General features: G+C 45.9%; 1 protein-coding gene across 3 annotated transcripts in view; it reads left to right on the top strand.

Moving 5' to 3' along the window:
- Positions 1–7,959: 7,959 nt before the first annotated feature.
- Tex26 (testis expressed 26) overlaps positions 7,960–17,760 on the top strand; it is a 30,435-nt gene continuing 20,634 nt past the window's right edge. The window contains exons 1-2 of one of the 3 annotated variants that reach the window (XM_021162779.2): positions 7,960–8,074; positions 14,103–14,187. In XM_021162779.2, coding sequence (XP_021018438.1) covers positions 8,014–8,074; positions 14,103–14,187 — 146 coding nt within the window. In that variant the 5' untranslated portion in view covers positions 7,960–8,013. The remainder of the gene's footprint in view (positions 8,075–14,102; positions 14,188–17,760) is intronic. The other 2 variants (XM_085836352.1, XM_021162783.2) reach the window with 2 other exon arrangements.

Genomic DNA, 17,760 nt, shown 5'->3' on the forward strand with positions numbered 1-17,760 from the left:
CAAGCTCCTATTGATACTTTATCGGCAGTCACCTGATCTTGCATCTTGATTAGCATATATTAATTACATATACTGATGGGCTTCATGATAATTTCATACATGTCCACAATGTGTTTCAGATTATATGCACTTGCCTCCCCTGTTACCTGATAACCCTTCTACTCCTTCTAATTCCATGGTTGTTTTCTGGGAATTTCTATCTGAGGACAGTGACTTTTTCTAGGGCTCCGTAACTGCCATGGCCTTAGTGACACTGAGATCCAGAAGGCCTCAGGAAGGTCCAAGGTCTGTGATGGCCCATTCCGTGTGCCTGCGTGGCCAAACCAAGGAGACTAGGTTTGGTCAAGAATCATTCTGGATGCTTCTGGGAAAGATAAAGTCAACATGAAATTGCTGAATTTTGAGTAAGGCAGGAAAGTCCTCTTTAATGTAGGTGGGTCTTACTTAGTCGCCTTTGGATTTAACTATGAGAGACTTCTCTGCAGGAAGAGGAAGTCTGCAAGTGTTCACAGCCTTTGGGCTGCAGCTCTGCTACTTACCCAGTCTCCACTTAACTGCTTCGTCCTAGCTAGCGTGCCTAACAAGGTCCAAAAAACCCTGTGCAATTCCTTAAAGCGAAACTGCAGAGCTGAGTATCAGATGATCCCAGCATTCAGGAGGCGAGGGAGAAGGACCAAGAACTCATAGTTATATAGCATGTTCAAGGCTAGCCTGGGATATGTGAGGCCTTGTGTCAAAATAAGTAAATACCCAAGAGGAGAGAGAGATGGAAAAGAGAGAGGGAGGAAGGGAAGGAAGGAGGGAGAGAGGGAGAGAGGAAAGGAAGGAGGGAGAGAGAGAGAGAAAGAGAATGAATGAATGAATGAATGAATTTCTTGCTCATTTGTTTTTAGAATCTTAACAAAGAATGAATCCACAAATTTGAGATAATGTCTTGGGAGTTCACCAATTAGGTAGAAAGAACACAATGTATTTTTCACACATTACTCGATGCAAGCAACACACGCTACCTAGTAACAGTGTCTTACTTAAATCCAAGAAACAAAGCAGAGAAACTATTCAGTTTCTAGGACGGTTAATAGCCATCATCAGCACCAGAGGGTCTGGGATCACCTAGGAGAGACATCTTGGCATGCTTGGGAAAGTCTATCTAGATTTAGTTCATTAAGATAGGAAGATCTGGGCTGGTGAGATGGCTCAGTGGGTAAGAGCACCCGACTGCTCTTCCGAAGGTCCAGAGTTCAAATCCCAGCAACCACATGGTGGCTCACAACCATCCGTAACGAGATCTGGCGCCCTCTTCTGGAGTGTCTGAAGACAGCTACAGTGTACTTACATATAATAAATAAATAAATCTAAAAAAAAAAAAAAAAAAAGATAGGAAGATCTGCCCTTGGTCTGGAGGCCCTGGGCTACCCGGAGGAGAAGGTTAGCTGAGAGTAGCCATTTATCGACCTCTGACTTCAGATGCAAACATACCCAGCAGCTGCTAGTTTCATGAGTTCCTCACCACGCTGGGCAGCGAGCCAAAGCAAACCCTTACTTCTTTCAATGGCTTTAGTCAGGTGTTTCATCGGAGAAATCGGCAAAGGAGCTAAGACAATACCTTCATACCTAGAGTGGCGGAGCACCACTGTGGGCTGGCTTTAATTCGCTCTGGCCTCTTCTGGGGTGCTGGAGCAGCCAGCAGGGGTCCTTCCTCGTTTTTTTCACTACTTTGTTCTTTAAATGATCCCATCGTTCTTTCCTGTTCTCCCTCCCATTCAGGAAGTGAACTCACCATCTGTTCTATGTTACTCGAGCATGGATGTTCAGACTTGTGTGTGTGTGTGTGTGTGTGTGTGTGTGTGTGTGTGTAAACTTGATGCAAACTACAGTCATTAGGGAAGAGGGAACCACAACTGAGGAAGTGTCTCCAACAGGTTGGCTTGTGGGGTGTTTGTTTGATTAGTGATTGATGTGGAATGGCTCCACCCACTGTGGGCGGTGCCTCCCAGCCGCGCTCCCTAGCCTCCCCCCCCCCCCCCCCCCAGCAGATAGACCTGGGTTACTTTATATAGTAAGCAGGCTGAGCAAGCCATGGGGAACAAGGAAGCAAGCAGTATTCTTCTGTAGTTAATTCCCCTTGAGTTCATGCCCTGACTTCCTCAGGTGATGGACTGGGACGCAGAAGTGTAAAATGAAGTAAACCCTTTCCTCTTTGAGTAGCTTTTGGTGATGCTGTTTATCGCAGCCCTAGAAAACAAACCAAGACAGGATGGATCATGTATCTCAGCCTGAAAGGCTGCTCTCCAACAATCCCTTGTCCCCTTCCTGGGTCCCTCTGCTCTCCTCTAGCTCCTACCTCTATCCTTGCTCCCTGCCCTTGAACTGACTATCATTAGCCCGCTCAGCTAGAAACATAAAAGGCCACATTCACACCTTCAGTCATGCCGATTGTAAAGTTTATTCACAGGATCTGTGAGGTTTATTCTTTCTGCCTTGTATCAAGAAGTCCTCATTTCCTGTGATGGCAACCGCAGGTTCTTTCATTCTGATGGTAATTAGTAACATTAACTCAGATTACACCCAACACTTCACACACCAGAGGTAGGTTACAGAGCAGTGGTTCTCAACCTTCCCACTGCTGCAACCCTTTAATACAATTCCTCAGGTTGTGGTGAGCCCCAGCCATAAAATTATTTCATTGCTATTTCATAAATGTAATTCTTCTACTGTTATGAATCATAATGTAAATATTTGATATGCAGGATATCTGCTCCTGCGAAAGGGTTATTAGACAGCTCAAAGTAGTCATGACCCACAGACTGAGAAATACTGAGAGAGAGAGAGAGAGAGAGAGAGAGAGAGAGAGAGAGAGAGAGAGAGAGAATAGGTTATACAATGGTACAAAAGAGGCCGCACACTTTAAAGAGATCTTACTGGAAGCAGAGGCAGAGTTCGTACAAATGTAGAGAAAGCCACCACAGATGCTTAGATACGAACGAACCCAGTTAGAGGTGTGTGGCAGTGAGCAGAGTAGAGCCACGGGGCCATGGGGTCCAGCTGTGCCTCACGGTCACTGGATGGACAGATAGATGAGCCGATGACTGTGATTTCAGTGGCCAGTGAAGCAATGGAAAACACTGATGGGCTGAAGCCATGATGACCATCCGGACTCTGCTGCTCCTGAGGCCCCTGATGCATGCACTGGGTCAGATGATAGGTTAACAGGGTCCCTGTCACCCACTGTTAGGCATCCTTTAGTTATGGCTCGGGTGAAAGTGTGTCCCCCTTTGCTGGCCTGGTCTGTTTGATGAGCTCTTCAGCCTGGTTTTACTGATGTGGTTTTAATAGGCCCAGGGGCTCTCACACCCCGGCTTGATTTTGGTAAATTTGTAGCCTACACAAGTCACTCATCAGCCTGGGCATCCTAGAGGATGCTGCACAGGTCCTGGGGTTCGTAGCCAGAATGAGGCACACACTCATCCTGCCTCAGGATTTGCACCTTCAGTGAAGCTAAATGTTGCTTGCAAAATGGGCAAAGCAGGGCCTGGATGCTTCATACGGCGTGAAGTAATTTAGAGCCAAGCATACATAACCTGATGCCTACACTAACCTCTCTCCCTCTCCACCAGAGTTTACAACTTGACAGCTGGATTGCTGTCTGCTTCCTCTTACCACCCATTGTCTTAATCACTTTACATTGTGTGTGCAGAGATTGTTACAATGATATTCATTGAGAAACAAACAAACAAACAAACAAACCATTAACTCTTAATCCATTGGATTGAAATCTCCCTTGTTTAGGATCTATGCAAAACTACCGAGCCACATTACTGACCCAGATGTCTTGCTTTCTGAGTAACAGTTCTAACTTCTGCTTTTGGGAAAAAAAGGTCACAGTTTAAAGGGCCGGCTTGGTGTCTTCCCTCCACTGTGCAAGGCACTCAGTGAGCTCAGGTGACCTGTAGCCCCGCTGCAGGCTCACATGGCCATCTCTCAACCCAGTAGTTGTAGCTCTGTGCCTGCACTGTCCCCCATTGATCCTCACAGCATAGCACCAATAAATTCTTCAGCGTCTCTGGACTCCATTATTCTTCCACCATTCTCCCTCTTCTTTTCCTGGCTGCCTCTACATATCCTCAAGACGTAGTCTGTTTGCTATCTCCAAGCCCCTGTCACATCTAAAGTGCTGCTTCCAATGCCATTATATAGCTTATAGTCAATACAGAAGCAGTGTTTGTTGACAGGAGAAAGAAAAGAGAGTGTGCAACACATGTAACCAAGCAGACATTGGCTTAAATCATGTATAGGCTTGCCTCAGGCCAACAAAACTTAATGCTAGGAACACAGCAATGCCACTCACAGTAAAGTAGACCCAGACCAAAATATATGCATTGCATAGAGATAAGAAACTACACTACCAATGAAAACAGAGAGTAGAAATGAGGAGAAAGAGAGACTCCTTGGCTTGTGTGGGTTACCACTGATAAGCTGTAGTTAGGATTATCATCTCTGTCAGCCCAGTGTTTACAGACAAGGCAACGGGAGCTCACAAACAGATCTGCCTTACCCCGAGGGTCCCCAGAAGGAAAGTGGCAAAGACATCTCCTGGATCTGCAGTCAGTGCACACCCCACATTTTAGCTTGCTTAAGACGAGACAAATCTAAGATATTAATAAGAACTGGCTTTAAAAATTCTATATGCTCACTGCTCTGCTTTAAAAATATATTTATCTTAAATTATGCTATGCTAATTATCCCTACCATTTCCAGACAGCTAATCTGTTATTGGGTGTTACTTTCTTAATTTAGATGCCACTACTAAACCCTAATTTAGACTCATTCCTTTTTAAATTACATTGACAGAAGTCTGTGCCTCCCAACGTTTTCTGCTGTTCATTGCATTAAAATGTGTCACATTCCCTACATTGTGTGCATGAGGCTCCCCCACCAGAAAATTCTGGATTAGCTCTTCATTTTAAAGATGATGCTGATTCTTGCAGAAGTCCCCGAGTCTAATTCCTAGCACCCACATCCAGACCCACATCTGGTGACTCGCTGCTGCTACCTGTTACTCCAGTTCCAAGGGATCTGATGCCCCGCCCCCTTTGCTTTAGACAGGATCAAGTGACATCCAGCTCTGGCTGGGCTGGCACTCATTATGTAGACCAGGTGTGTCTCAAATTCTCAGAGAACGATCTGCCTCTGCCTCCTGATGTGCTGGGATCAAAGGCATGCTCCACTAAGGCAGGCTGTCAATCGCCTTCTAAACAAGGTTCCAGAAATGTCCGCTGTGCATTTCCTGTCTTCTCTTCCTAAGAGCAAATGGTAGCCATGTTCTCATCTGGAGGCGTTCAGTAGTGCTATGTGGCCAATAGCCAGGCAGTTGCCAAGATTATGAACACGAAATACCCTTTGCAGTCAGTGATTAATACATAGTTTCTTGTGTTGTGAGGGGTCCCATAAGTGAACCAGAGAGTTACAATCAATAATCAGGCAGTCAATCAATCTGACAACACTACAGGGTTTCTGGATGTTCAATGCTAACTGGTAATTCAAAATCAAATCAAGCCAGCTCAGAGTGTTTATTATATAGAGTTGAGCAGAGGAGTGAGGTTGTTGTGTATAGCTGAACAAGAAGACCAGGGTATTACATCGAGATAGAAGGGATGCAGGGTTTATGGTATTCGGCTAGAACACGGAGACAAGAATAGGTCGTGATATCCAGGAAGAAAGCTATGGTGGACTGACCCGTCCAGCAGGTCCAGTTATTCGAGGGTCTCGAGGGGACCTCCTCCTAAGAACCAAATGGGGGGTAGAGAGGGACGAGGGCCTTGTGCGAATAACGACATGGAAACCATTCTGGAATGCATCAAAGCCCCAAATGTATTGAGAAAGGCCCAAGGCTTAAATGCACAAGCAAAAGGGGAAGTACAGATACGTATCAGTGGGAGGGGTAGGGCAATACAAGCAAAAGGAGAAGTACTTATGGGAGAGAGGGCAATAGAAATTCTTTCTTTTGGCAGCTACACGGGGAAGCAGGAACTTGGTGGTATCAGGGTGTGGTCAGGACATAGGCGATGACTTAGGGCTGGAACATCCCGTGGTTGTTCTTGGAATCCATGTGTCAGTGGCCCACTTGACCCCTTTTTCTTGTCGGGGGGAGAGGCCCAATTTAGAGATCAAGAGTTGTCTTAATAGCTCCCAACAGTGGACATTTCGTCATACGCTGTCCACATCCCCACTAAAGAACTGGGATCCCTGATGCAATCCTTCCAATTTCCCTTTGAGTCTCATTTAGGAATGCCCCTTCCTTCCTTCCTTCCTTCCTTCCTTCCTTCCTTCCTTCCTTCCTTCCTTCCTTCCTTCCTTTCTTTCTTTCTTTCTTTCTTCCTTTCTTTCTTTCCTTCTTTCTTCCTTTTTTTTAAATTGCTATTTGATTTGCTGTCCTGAATTTTATAAAAACATATTAAGTAAGTTTTGGCTTGGGATCAGGGCAGAAGTTCCAAGTGTTTTTTTGAAGTGGTCCTAAGCACATTTCTGACTTTTTGTGCCAGGCATTTATCCAAAATGGTCTTCCAAGTACTGGTGATTATAGGAACCAAAATATTGATGGATTCTGAAAAGCCCCGAAGATGGTCTCATATTCAGCATCTCATATTCAGCCGAGTTTTAATTATTTATGTAAAATAAACAGGTCATCTCATTAATATGCAACCTCAATAATATGACACCTCATTAATATGCAAATTTGCTTCATTTCTTTCATAGATGGTAAAATTGTATGCACAGCAATGAATTGCTTTTTAAAATAAAGTTCCTCATGGTTCATTATCAATAAACATGTGACCTGTGTATTTGTCTTATATACCTTATATACTCTAGCTGGCATAAAAATTTCTCAGGCACAGTGTGATCACAAGTGGAAAAAAATTAAAAGCCACACTCTAACACGTATAAGTGGGTAGGGTTGGTGGGCCAGTGTACAGTAACAAAGTGGCCCCCACTGCATCCTATGATTGGTACTATGAATATAGTTTGGGAATTTTTTTGTATTTATTAAAAATAAGGTCTGGTGTAACCCAGGCTGCCCCTGGACAAACTATGTAGTGGAGGATGATCCTGCTGCATCCATTATCCCTCTGGACTCTCCGTAATTAGCCTGTGCCCAAAGTTTCCCTGAAGTAACTAGACACTAGCTTAGGATGCTCTGGGTTGACCTCACACAGACCTGTTGCCGAACCTTTTACCTTTCCCTTATACCACATCTTTCTCATCCTTGAGTGTAGTCGCTGTGTCCTACAGATTTCCATGCCAATCTTGCCCACTTTTGCTTACACTGAAAATTATGAATGAACACAAATTTGCGGTTGGGCGTCTGACCGTCTGCTTCTGGGTTTTTAATATTCGGGGTATTTAATATTTTGAGACAAGGCATCTCTTTCCAGGGTTGGGCTCCTGCCTTAGCCTCCCGAGTTCTCGGATCACCGATGAGCACCAGTATACCAGGCTGAAATAAACTTTTTTTTTTCAGCCTTTTCCAGTTTGCTCGTATTTGCCAATACATAAAACAATGGCATAGTATTGCAAGGACTAGAGCAGTGGCTCTCCACCTTCCTAACGCTGCGACCCTTTAATATAGTTCCTCATGTGGTGGTGACACCCCCCCCCCCCACACACACACACACTACAAATTGTTTGGTAGCTACTTCATAACTGTAATGCTGCTACGGTTATGAATTGTAATGTATAATGGTAATATCTGTGTTTCCCGATGGTCTTAGGTGACCCCTGTGAAAAGTTCGTTCGACGCCGCACCCCCACCCCCAAGGGGTCGCAGTCCATAGGTTGAGAACTATTGGATTAGGGCACTCCATGAAAGTCAGGAATCAGCGCGATGCACCCACCCTCTGGGTCCAGGGGCGGAGACTGCGGCGTCTCCATAGCGACGCTTCACAAAGGCACGCGCAGAGGGTGGGGCGCAGAGCAGAGCCTTGTCAGGGCGGGAAGACGACCTTTTGGGACAAGATGGCCCGGTATAGGAACGCGGTTTCGTGCCCCGCTCAATGTGACCCCAAGCTCCAGTCAAGTAAGACTGCCCACTCTGCGGGTCTGCGGGGCGTGGTGTGCTGTGTGTGCGGTGGAGTTGTTTTAAATAAGGCATTTTTTTTGCCCAAGGACATCAATCGTGAGAGGTTTGCCTCGCTCTTAGAGATGGCAGGGAGGCGCAAGTGAGTCAGGGAGAATGATCAGCTGTCCAAAACCACACTCCTGTCCAGCCCTTTATACTCCCCTCTCTAAAACTCTGGGGTGTCCCTTTAAATACTTAAGGAAACCCCTGAGGAGACATGATAAAGCCTCAGCTAGTGTCCTTCCAAGGACAACAGAGCCGAAGACAAATGAACAGAACTGGGGACGCTATGGAGGGAGAGAAGGAGTCTGGCTGGTTCTCTAAGTCGCAAACAGCAAATTCAGTGGGGCGGGAGGGAGGGAAGGGGCGGGATCAGCCGGCCAGGGCTGCTCTGCCTGCAGACTGGGCTGGGAGCTGAGCCCTTTTCAAAGGCGCTCTGCCAGGTGACAGATGGAGAGCCTTGCTCTGTGGTTCTGCTTGCGGCGGCGGCAGCGGGTTTACCAGCTCAGCGTTTTGCGTTGGTGGAGAGACATCACCTCCCCTGGCTGTTAGCAGCGACTCGAGTAGCATTATTACTGAGTGCACAGTCAGCGTATCCATCCCTTCGGAGCAATAATGGCCGGCTGCAGCCGTCTAGCCGAGCTGGCTACGGGGCTGTGAGGATTCTTTAGAATGATGCTCCTAAGAGAACAATGAAGTGGGTGTTTACATTCCAATCTAGTTCTCTGTAAACGAAGAGCGGAAAGCTGGAGTGTAGGCGGGAAGGAGCGTATTCAGTTTTAAAAAAAAAATGTTAAATGTTTTCAGATTTTATAGGACTGCGAGGTCAGGAGATGGAGGAGGGAAAAACTCCCAGGATTCCCAAGGGCACTCCTTAATTTCCATTTCCCTTTTTCTAAACACTCTGTCAGGGTTTTTCCTAGGCCAGAAGTCTCCCTCCTTGTCTGGAACAGATAAGAGTTAGGATTCCTCCTCTTACAGAATTGATCACATACCCCAGGACTTCCGGTGCTGCACAAACTGCCTGGGACTCTACTGTCTACACTCAGCACCCAACGCCAAATGTTCAGACTGAACTATCCCGCTCTTGATCAGGCAGTTTCCATGCATGGCCCAGCGGCCCCTGTGCCTCAGTGTGGACAAAAATCACCTTCCTGTCCTCCTTGGAACGTTCCAGAAGTTGAGAGTGCAATGAAGAGGGCCCAGGCTGTTAGAGAAGGATCCCTTGATTGGTTACAGATCTCTTTTGTTCAGCCTTCACCTCCTGGGTCATCTGCCCCTTCAGTCTTGGGTCTGTCACAGCCACAATCCCATCTTCCATTGCTGCTAAAGTCACACTCCCAAGAAGAGTGTGCGATATGTCATATCTAATCTTTGCCCCCAAAGAGGAGACAGCTGATGCCTGTTGTTGAGTCACTCCTGATCATAAGTGAGCAATCCTGGGCTATTGTCCTCTTGTCACAGCTGCTATACAAAAGCACAGAGTCCTGGCTTAAAACATTAAGTTATAGCCGGGTGTGGTGGCACACGCCTTTAGTCCCAGCACTCGGGAGGCAGAGGCAGGTGGATTTCTGAGTTCAAGGCCAGCCTGGTCTACAAAGTGAGTTCCAGGACAGCCAGGGCTATACAGAGAAACCCTGTCTACAAACAAACAAACAAACAAACAAAACTAAAAACCAAAAAAAAAAAAAAAAACAAACATTAAGTTATGTGCTCACTAGCCAGCTCAGGGTTCTAAGTGCAGACTAACTTTTTTTTTTTTTTGGACCGGGTCTCACTGTGTAGCCTTGGCTAGCCTGGAACTCTCTATGTAGATCAACCTGGTCTCAAACTCATAGAGACAAGGCTGCCTCTCCTGCCCGAGTGCTGGGATTCAAGGCTTATGTCACTACATCCTGATTATTTACAGGACCATGAACACCAGGGATAAGTCACCATGGTTACCAGAGTAAGACTTTATGAGGTAGCAGCCTTGGCAGCCAGACTGTTTTCTTCACTCACAGTGGGTAGTTTGCTGTGCCTCAGTCTCTTGACTTCACATCTCAGTTCCCCTGCCAGATCCCTATCCAACTAAACCACAGCTCAGATGCCCCGCATCTACAAAATGCCTGTGACAGACCCAAGACTGAAGGGGCAGATGACCCAGGAGGTGAAGGCTGAACAAAAGAGATCTGTAACTCACCACCCCAACATCTGAGTGAGGGAAGAGCATCCTCAGGGAGCCAGGATCCCACAGGACGTCAGCCCACCACTGAGTCTTCCTCAGGACTCAGCATCTCCACTGGCTGTCTGAGTTCACAAACCAGGACAGGGCTCTGTTTCCCAGGGCTGACCACGATGTTAGCTGCGGATCAGAGGATGGAGAACTAGAGAAGAAAGAACCATCTAAAAGGACGGCAGAATCACAGGAGAGATCGAGCATGGGGCCACAGAGAAAGCCTCGGGGATACTACCGACCACGGAGACACCAGTGATGTACAAAGATCTCACCGGAAACAGATGACATCCTTCTGGATTAGAGTCTCAAGTACTAAAGTACTAAAGAGGATTAATTCTGATAACACCACTTTCAGGAAGTTTGACAACGGAGGTCAGAGCATACACACATCACTGACAAAAAACGGATTACAGTAGGGTGAGCACTAAACGTGAATCGGCGACGGACTGGAGGTCAGATGGACACCCAAGTGGGTCAGGCTTAGAGGGCAGAAAAAAAGCTTCTGGTCTCTGCTTAGGTGGCGCGGGAACAGGAGACCTTTTTGGCCTCGGGCCCTGCAGACAGCCTTGCCTGCTGCTTCTGTCCCAACAGGCTACTAAAGCCAGGTTTTCAGACGACCCCGCTACCAGCTGCCAGTCCTCGGCTGTCCTTGGCTATCTTCGGCTTTCCTCAGCCAAAAGACCCCTGAGCAGGAACACGCTCATCTGTGTGATGGACCGGAAGGCAGGTTCATCAGGGTTCTCCAGGGTTGGATGAAAGTAATCTTGCTTCTGCATGAATGTGCACACACAAACACACACGCACACGCACACACACACACACATATACCTACACACACACACACCTACACACAAATAAGAGGCATTCCAACCCATATTCTTATGAAGTATAAGAAGTAATAATAATTACCCAGAAACGCAAAAATGAGAAAATTACTGAATCTGTACTTCACACTGACCACATCTGGAGGCGACATACTCTGAAATCATATTTGATATCGGCCCTACCTACAAGCCACTGCGCCCTGCAAGAAACTGACTGGGTTACTACAAGACAGGCTGTGTACACAGCGTGGATGTGGACACAGTATGAGCTGGAGGGAGCTGGAGGGCCTGAGATTTTTATCACTGAACTCAAAATGACAAACGATTTAAACGTGCAAGCTAATTTCTAGAATTTCCCCTTTGATGGTTTTGAATTGTGGTTGACTGAAATACCCATCATTAAAATTGCAGATAAGGAGACTGCTGTATGTCTAGCAAATTTTGAGGCACTCTGTTGTTTAAGGGAGGTGGTCTAGTGAGCTGGCTTGTTGCTGTAAGAAGCTGGCAGATAAACTCCGCTGCTCTGCTGCCCACAAGCAGACCTCAGCATCCTTCTAGAGTCATCTAACACTATTTCCTCCATCATATGAAGACTCTTTCTTTACCTTTCAGGACAGCACATGATGGTTTACTCCTGGATTAGCCAGCTGCTCTTTACAGCCCGTTTCACTGGGTTCCTTCTTGGTCTTAAGCCCAGGATTTTGGGATATATGTATGAATAAGGGAATTTATATATGAATTGTAAGTCAAAATGGCTAGCGTGAAACCCTACCATCTTAGTTACTTTTCTATTGCAGTGACAGAACACCACGACCAAGGTGACTTATAAATGAAAGCATTTAACATGGGGGCTCACCATTCCAGAGGGTTAGAGTTCATGATCATTGTGTCAGGGAACATGGCAGCAGGCAGGCACTTGTGGTACTGGAGCATAAACGTGAGGCAGAGTAACAAAGTGGGGAGGAGAGAGAGAGACACTGGGCCTGGCAGGCATTTTAAAAACCTCAATCCATCCACAGTGGACATGGGTCTTCCAACAAGGCCACACCCCTAATCCTTCCCAAGTCACCCAACTGGTGACTAAGTATTCAAATATATGCACTTATTGGGGGGGGGGATTCTGATTCAAACCACCACACCAATTGTGTCTGTGTTTACATGGATGTATGTATAAGTCAGCATAGCATTATATACCCGTGGATGTATGCCAAGAGAGGCAGAGGCAGAGATGCAGCTCCTTACTGCTGCCCTCTCCACTAAAGGGCTTGCTTTAAAGCCAGGTCCGAGGCTTCATTGCAGAAAGAATTTCAATGAGCAAGCCTATGAAGAAGGACTGCAATGTATTAAGGACTTACGCATTGAGGTTAAGAGAACAGTACTTCCCCAGGGAGCATCCAGCTTCTCTGTCTTCACAGTGAGCTCACACAAATGACCCCATGGCTTTCTAAGTCACAGCATCTCAAGGGTATAAACGGCAAAGTTTAACAATGAAGCAAAGCCTAGCATTTAAGTATTAAGTAAAGAGATGTAAGCAAGCTTACTTATTTCCTGATGAAATTGTGAGGTGTTTTTTTATGTTAAGGTGCTGTTGTATATATAGAGAGAGGAGTTCTAGTTCAGGAAAACACGAGGTTGCCAACCTCTGGCCCTAAGCGTTTTTGGTCTTTAGCATCCATGTTTGAGGTATCTTTGTACAAACATGCCAGATCTCTGCAGGCAATTTCTCTCCCCATGCCCTCTTAAACTTCTTTTTTTATTCTGCCTCATATAGATCAAGACAGGCAGGCCTGTTGGCATTCAGCAGCAGGGAGGAGGCCTGAGCAGGGTTATTCTGGACATCAGACGAGGAGGCGAGGAGGTGTCCAGGACTACAGTGTGTGTGCACAGATTTTCTGAAGGGACTTTGGTCAGCTCCAGCACAGCAAGCATGGCTCTGGCAGGCCTGGTCTTTCTCCCCTGTTCCTTCGGCCTTGCTAAAAACCATTAGATCGCATTCCTGAAGCTAGCCCCCAAGGTCTACTCGCTTATTTAGCCATTTCCTCTTCCTGAGGCTGACTACCAAGGTCCAGCTATCAAAGGATTGAAGTCCAGCAATCAAAAGCTCCCTTTGGCTTACCTAAGTAACATGACCAGCAAAACGAAACACCTCTTCCTAACCTTTATAAGCTGACATTTTTCTGTGTGCCACGTCTGTCTCCTCTCTATCCTGAGCCAGTCCTCTGTCTTCTCTGGAACAAATGCCCCTTCCTCCTCTCCCTTGTTTCCTTTCCCTTCTCCTGCATCTTGTCTCCTGTCTTTATTCCTTATCCCTGCCCTCTGTCCCTCTGGGGCATGTCAACCTCCTTTGTGCTGAGAACTTGATCTTGAGGTGTCTTGAGTCGACGTTGAAGTCCCCTACATTTTCTTAATGATGTAAGTTGGTCACTAAGATATTATAGGGACACCTAAAGTAGAATTCAAATCAACTTCTTTCTTCACACTTTCTGACATCATCTTTAGTGTTGTTAAAATAGCATGCATTCAGGGCTGAAGCTGTGGCTCAGTTGAGAGCACCGCCGGTTCTTGCAGGTACCGGAGTTCAGTTCCCCGCCCCCACATCAGGCAGCTCACAATCATGTGATGTCCCCTTCAGCCCTCTTCAGTCACTAGCTCTCGTGACATACATTTGCACATATGCATTCATATACACATAAATAAAAATAAATACCTTATAGGAGTACTCGGAAAAGGTAAGGGGTCTGTTTTAATGTCAACATACAGCTGATAATATGTCCATCTTCTCTTACAGAGACCTAAATTGGTCATCATAGCTAATTGGACCCTAAGATGAAACCATTGTGCAGAGTTTTTTTTTTCTTTTATGATATTATTTTGATTGTGGAAACAACACCTGGTTAGGATTTTCTGCTTTGCCACATGTCAAATCGCCCTGGTGTCCTTTTAGCAGGTGACACCAACTGGGATTCCTATGCTACCACGATGAAGACAGCATTCACACCTAAAAGAGGGATGGTGCCCGATTTAATACGGTAGGTGTCGACATACCCGTTGCTATCTGACTTCGCCTTTTATCAATCCAAATCAAACAGAAATAGCAACTGGAAACACTGGCAGGGCAGGGTCTCCCGTGCTCTCTGCACTCCTCCATGTATCCAAGAATCCACCTTGCAAACTTCTAGGCCAGACTTGCTATAAGGAAATCAGAAAAATCACCTACTGGTTCTTCCCAATGCCACTGAACGCTGTGGATCGGTATAGACTCCTGTTGATGAATGACTTGAGTACCTCCCAGGGACCATAGCAGGCAGGCAGTGCAGCTACTGTTGAGTGAATGGATGTGTGCGCGCAAGGATATTTATCACCGCTAGCACCCATGCTGTCCTGGAAGCTTCCATAGCTCCCACTGTGAGCTCTTCCACTCTTCCAGTTACTGCAGTGTCAGCTTGCATTTCTCCCCTAGACTCCTGTGAGCGAAGACTGCGGGCTTTTGGGCCCCTTCTGAGACCAGTGGAGGGAAGTGTGTCTCAGTCATTTTTCTGTTGCTATGATAGGTTTAAGAGTTGATTTAAGCCAGGCAGTGGTGGCGCACGCCTTTAATCCCAGCACTTGGGAGGCAGAGGCAGGCAGATTTCTGAGTTCGAGGCCAGCCTGGTCTACAGAGTGAGTTCCAGGACAACCAGGGCTACACAGAGCAACTCTGTCTCGAAAAACAAAAACAAACAAACAACCAAACCAAACAAACAAACAAAAAAACGTTAACTGGCTTGTGTGACAGCAGGCAGCTGGAGCAGGAAGCTGAGAGATCACATCTTCAGCCACAAAGCCTAGAGGGCAAACCGGAAGTGGGCTAGGCTCTAACTTTCAAAGCCCACATGCCCACAGAAATGAGCTTCCTCCAGCTAATATGCACCTCCTGAAAGTTTCATAACTTCTCCCGAACAGTGCCACTGAGTGTTGAAATATCCGAGCTTATGGAGGACTCTCATCATCCCAGCCACCACAGTGACTGAGACGGGAGGATGGCAGCTCTGTCTTTCATTGTGGGATTGATGGGTGTGTGGTATCAGCAGCGAGTACCTAACGTGGCACGTGTTTGTTCCGTAAGTGGATTCCACTTACAGAGACTCTTTGCTAGCCCTTGTTACCTCTGCCGCGCAGGAAGGCACCACGCCACCCCAGACTGCAAAGGGTACAAGGATCGTTGTCCAGCAAGGGAGGGAGCGCCTCTAGAGTTCTAAAGCTGCTAACAGAGCTGTTAGGTCGAAGAAGTCATTTTCATTCGTAGACGAATAAAATGTTCATTAGGCTTACAGCAGTGCAAAGCTGCAGTATTCTTGATGTCTGTCTGAGTTGCTGGATGTCCCACTGAGCCGGGATAGTTATCACTCTCCCCTACTAAGTATGGCAAGTCCACGGGCACGGACAGATGCCCAAAGAGGGACCTTTTGGGATGAAAGAGAAAACCAGAGATATTCAGTGCCTTTCAAATTCACATTATTTTTTAAAGTTTTCATAGCTGCTAAGGATACTTCTAGCCCAATCTAAATAACTGATGTTTTGAGATAAAATTTTAATCATTCTCACTGGGGGCTTCAAATGCCTTACACATTAGGCATGGAATCCTTTCCTAGTTCATTTGCTTGGCCATGACTATATATGACATATGAAAAATGAACTCTTTTTGTATTCCTTTGCTGCTGTTGTTACTGCTGCAATCCAGAGACTTAGGTAAGCAACCTACCCCTGAGCTACAACCTAGCTCTAATGATTCTTTATTCATTTTTTTTTAATTTAAAAACTTATATATATGAGGTTTTGCCTGCATGTATGCTACTTGTACATATATATGCATCGCAAGCATGCAGTGCCCTCAGAGGCCAGAAGAGGACAGTAGATTATCCCTGGAACTGGTGTTGCAGACAACAGTGAGCTACCACATAGGTGCAGGGAGACCAAACAGTCCTTAGCAGGGATAGCAACCGATCATAACTGCAGAACTGTGTTCTGTTCCCCTTGGCTTTTGAAACAGTCTTACAATGCAGCTCAGGCTGCCGTGGAACTATCTAAACAGCCCAGCCTAACTTCAAATCTATCTCCTGTCTTTACTCCCGAAGTTTTTTCCTTCTTAAATCCTTTACTCCATTTGGAAACGTTCCCCTGTTGTGATGTGTTTATTCCTCGCTCTTTTTAATTAAAATATAGTTATATTATTTTACCTCTTCCTTTCCTCTCTTCATTTCTTTTCATGTAAGCCCCTCATCTTTCTCTAATTCGTGGCTCCTATTTATGTTTCATATTTATATGTATGTGTATACAAATATAGAGACATACACATATACATATATATTCCTAAATATATAAACACAACCTGCTTAGTCCATATAATGTTGCTTGTTTTATACATGATTTCAGGGCTGGCCACTTGGCATTGGAAACCCGTTGGTGTGCTCTTCCCTGGGGAAGATATTTTTCCCACTCTTCGTGTTCTTTAGCTGTCTGCAGTCCTTTGCCTGGGGCTGAGGCCCTATGAGAGTTCCCTTTTCCGTCTTAGCATGTCTATCGGTGTCATCCATGGCCGGGTCTTGTTTAGGCAGACATGTTGGTGAGACTTCTGGATGTGTCTTCGTTGACATTTCTAGGAGATGCAAGCTCACAGCAAATTCCCATCCTTCTGGCTCTTGCAGTCTTTCCACCCCCTCTTCCACAGTTATCCCCGAGCCTTAGGTGCAGGAGTTGTACTGTAGATGCATCAGCTGGGGCGGGGCACCACAGAGCCACTTGCTCTTTGTATTGTGATTGGTTAGAGTTTTCTGTAATCGTCTCTGTATATGTTGCACATATTTCTTGGATGAAAAGTGAGATTTATATACGAAGATATGGAGCCTGGAACCACAGGGAGAGAGCAGACAGTGTTTGTCTTTTGGGATCAGAGTTACCTCATCCAATATGATCATTTCTAGTCTGTGCATCTACACGGAGATCTCATTGTCCTTTACAGCTGAAGAGTGGACATATTTAAAGCTGTATATGTAGTGCATATACACTGTGGAATACTTCCCACATGCCAAATGTGGTATATGCACCATGTTTTCGTTATCCAGTCTCCAGTTGAAGGACATTTAGATTGTGAAAGCAATTTATCGACCGCCCTATTACATTTCTTTGTAACTGGATGTATTCACAGAGAATAAGTTTCAAGCATTATCCATGACCTAAAGAGTTCAGTTATCAGTTATTTTAAGCACCTGATTGCTCAAAGCAATATATGTTTGTGTGTGTGTGTGTGTGTGTATATATATATGTATACATGTTAACGAGACAAGGAGTTCATATATCCAGCCTCCCATGCTGTGAGTTTTAGGGTGACAGGCCCCTGATCGTCAACCACCTTCTGCTTTTGTTTCTTTCTCCAGTGGATAGATGCTAGTGACGAGAAAAGTCGGCCATCTATGAACTAGCAGATTGTCAGAGAGAGAGATCAGGGGCCAGGGTATCACTTAGATGCCAGAAATCACGAGGAGATTGTTAATGACTGATCTCTGCTGGTGACTTGGTGGGGAACCCAGACAATTTTATTGAAAGCAAATGGCCTACCCCGTCCC

Source organism: Mus caroli, unplaced genomic scaffold, assembly GCF_978045245.1.
Source record: "Mus caroli unplaced genomic scaffold, Mus_caroli_1 scaffold_4, whole genome shotgun sequence".
NCBI lineage: Eukaryota > Metazoa > Chordata > Mammalia > Rodentia > Muridae > Mus > Mus caroli.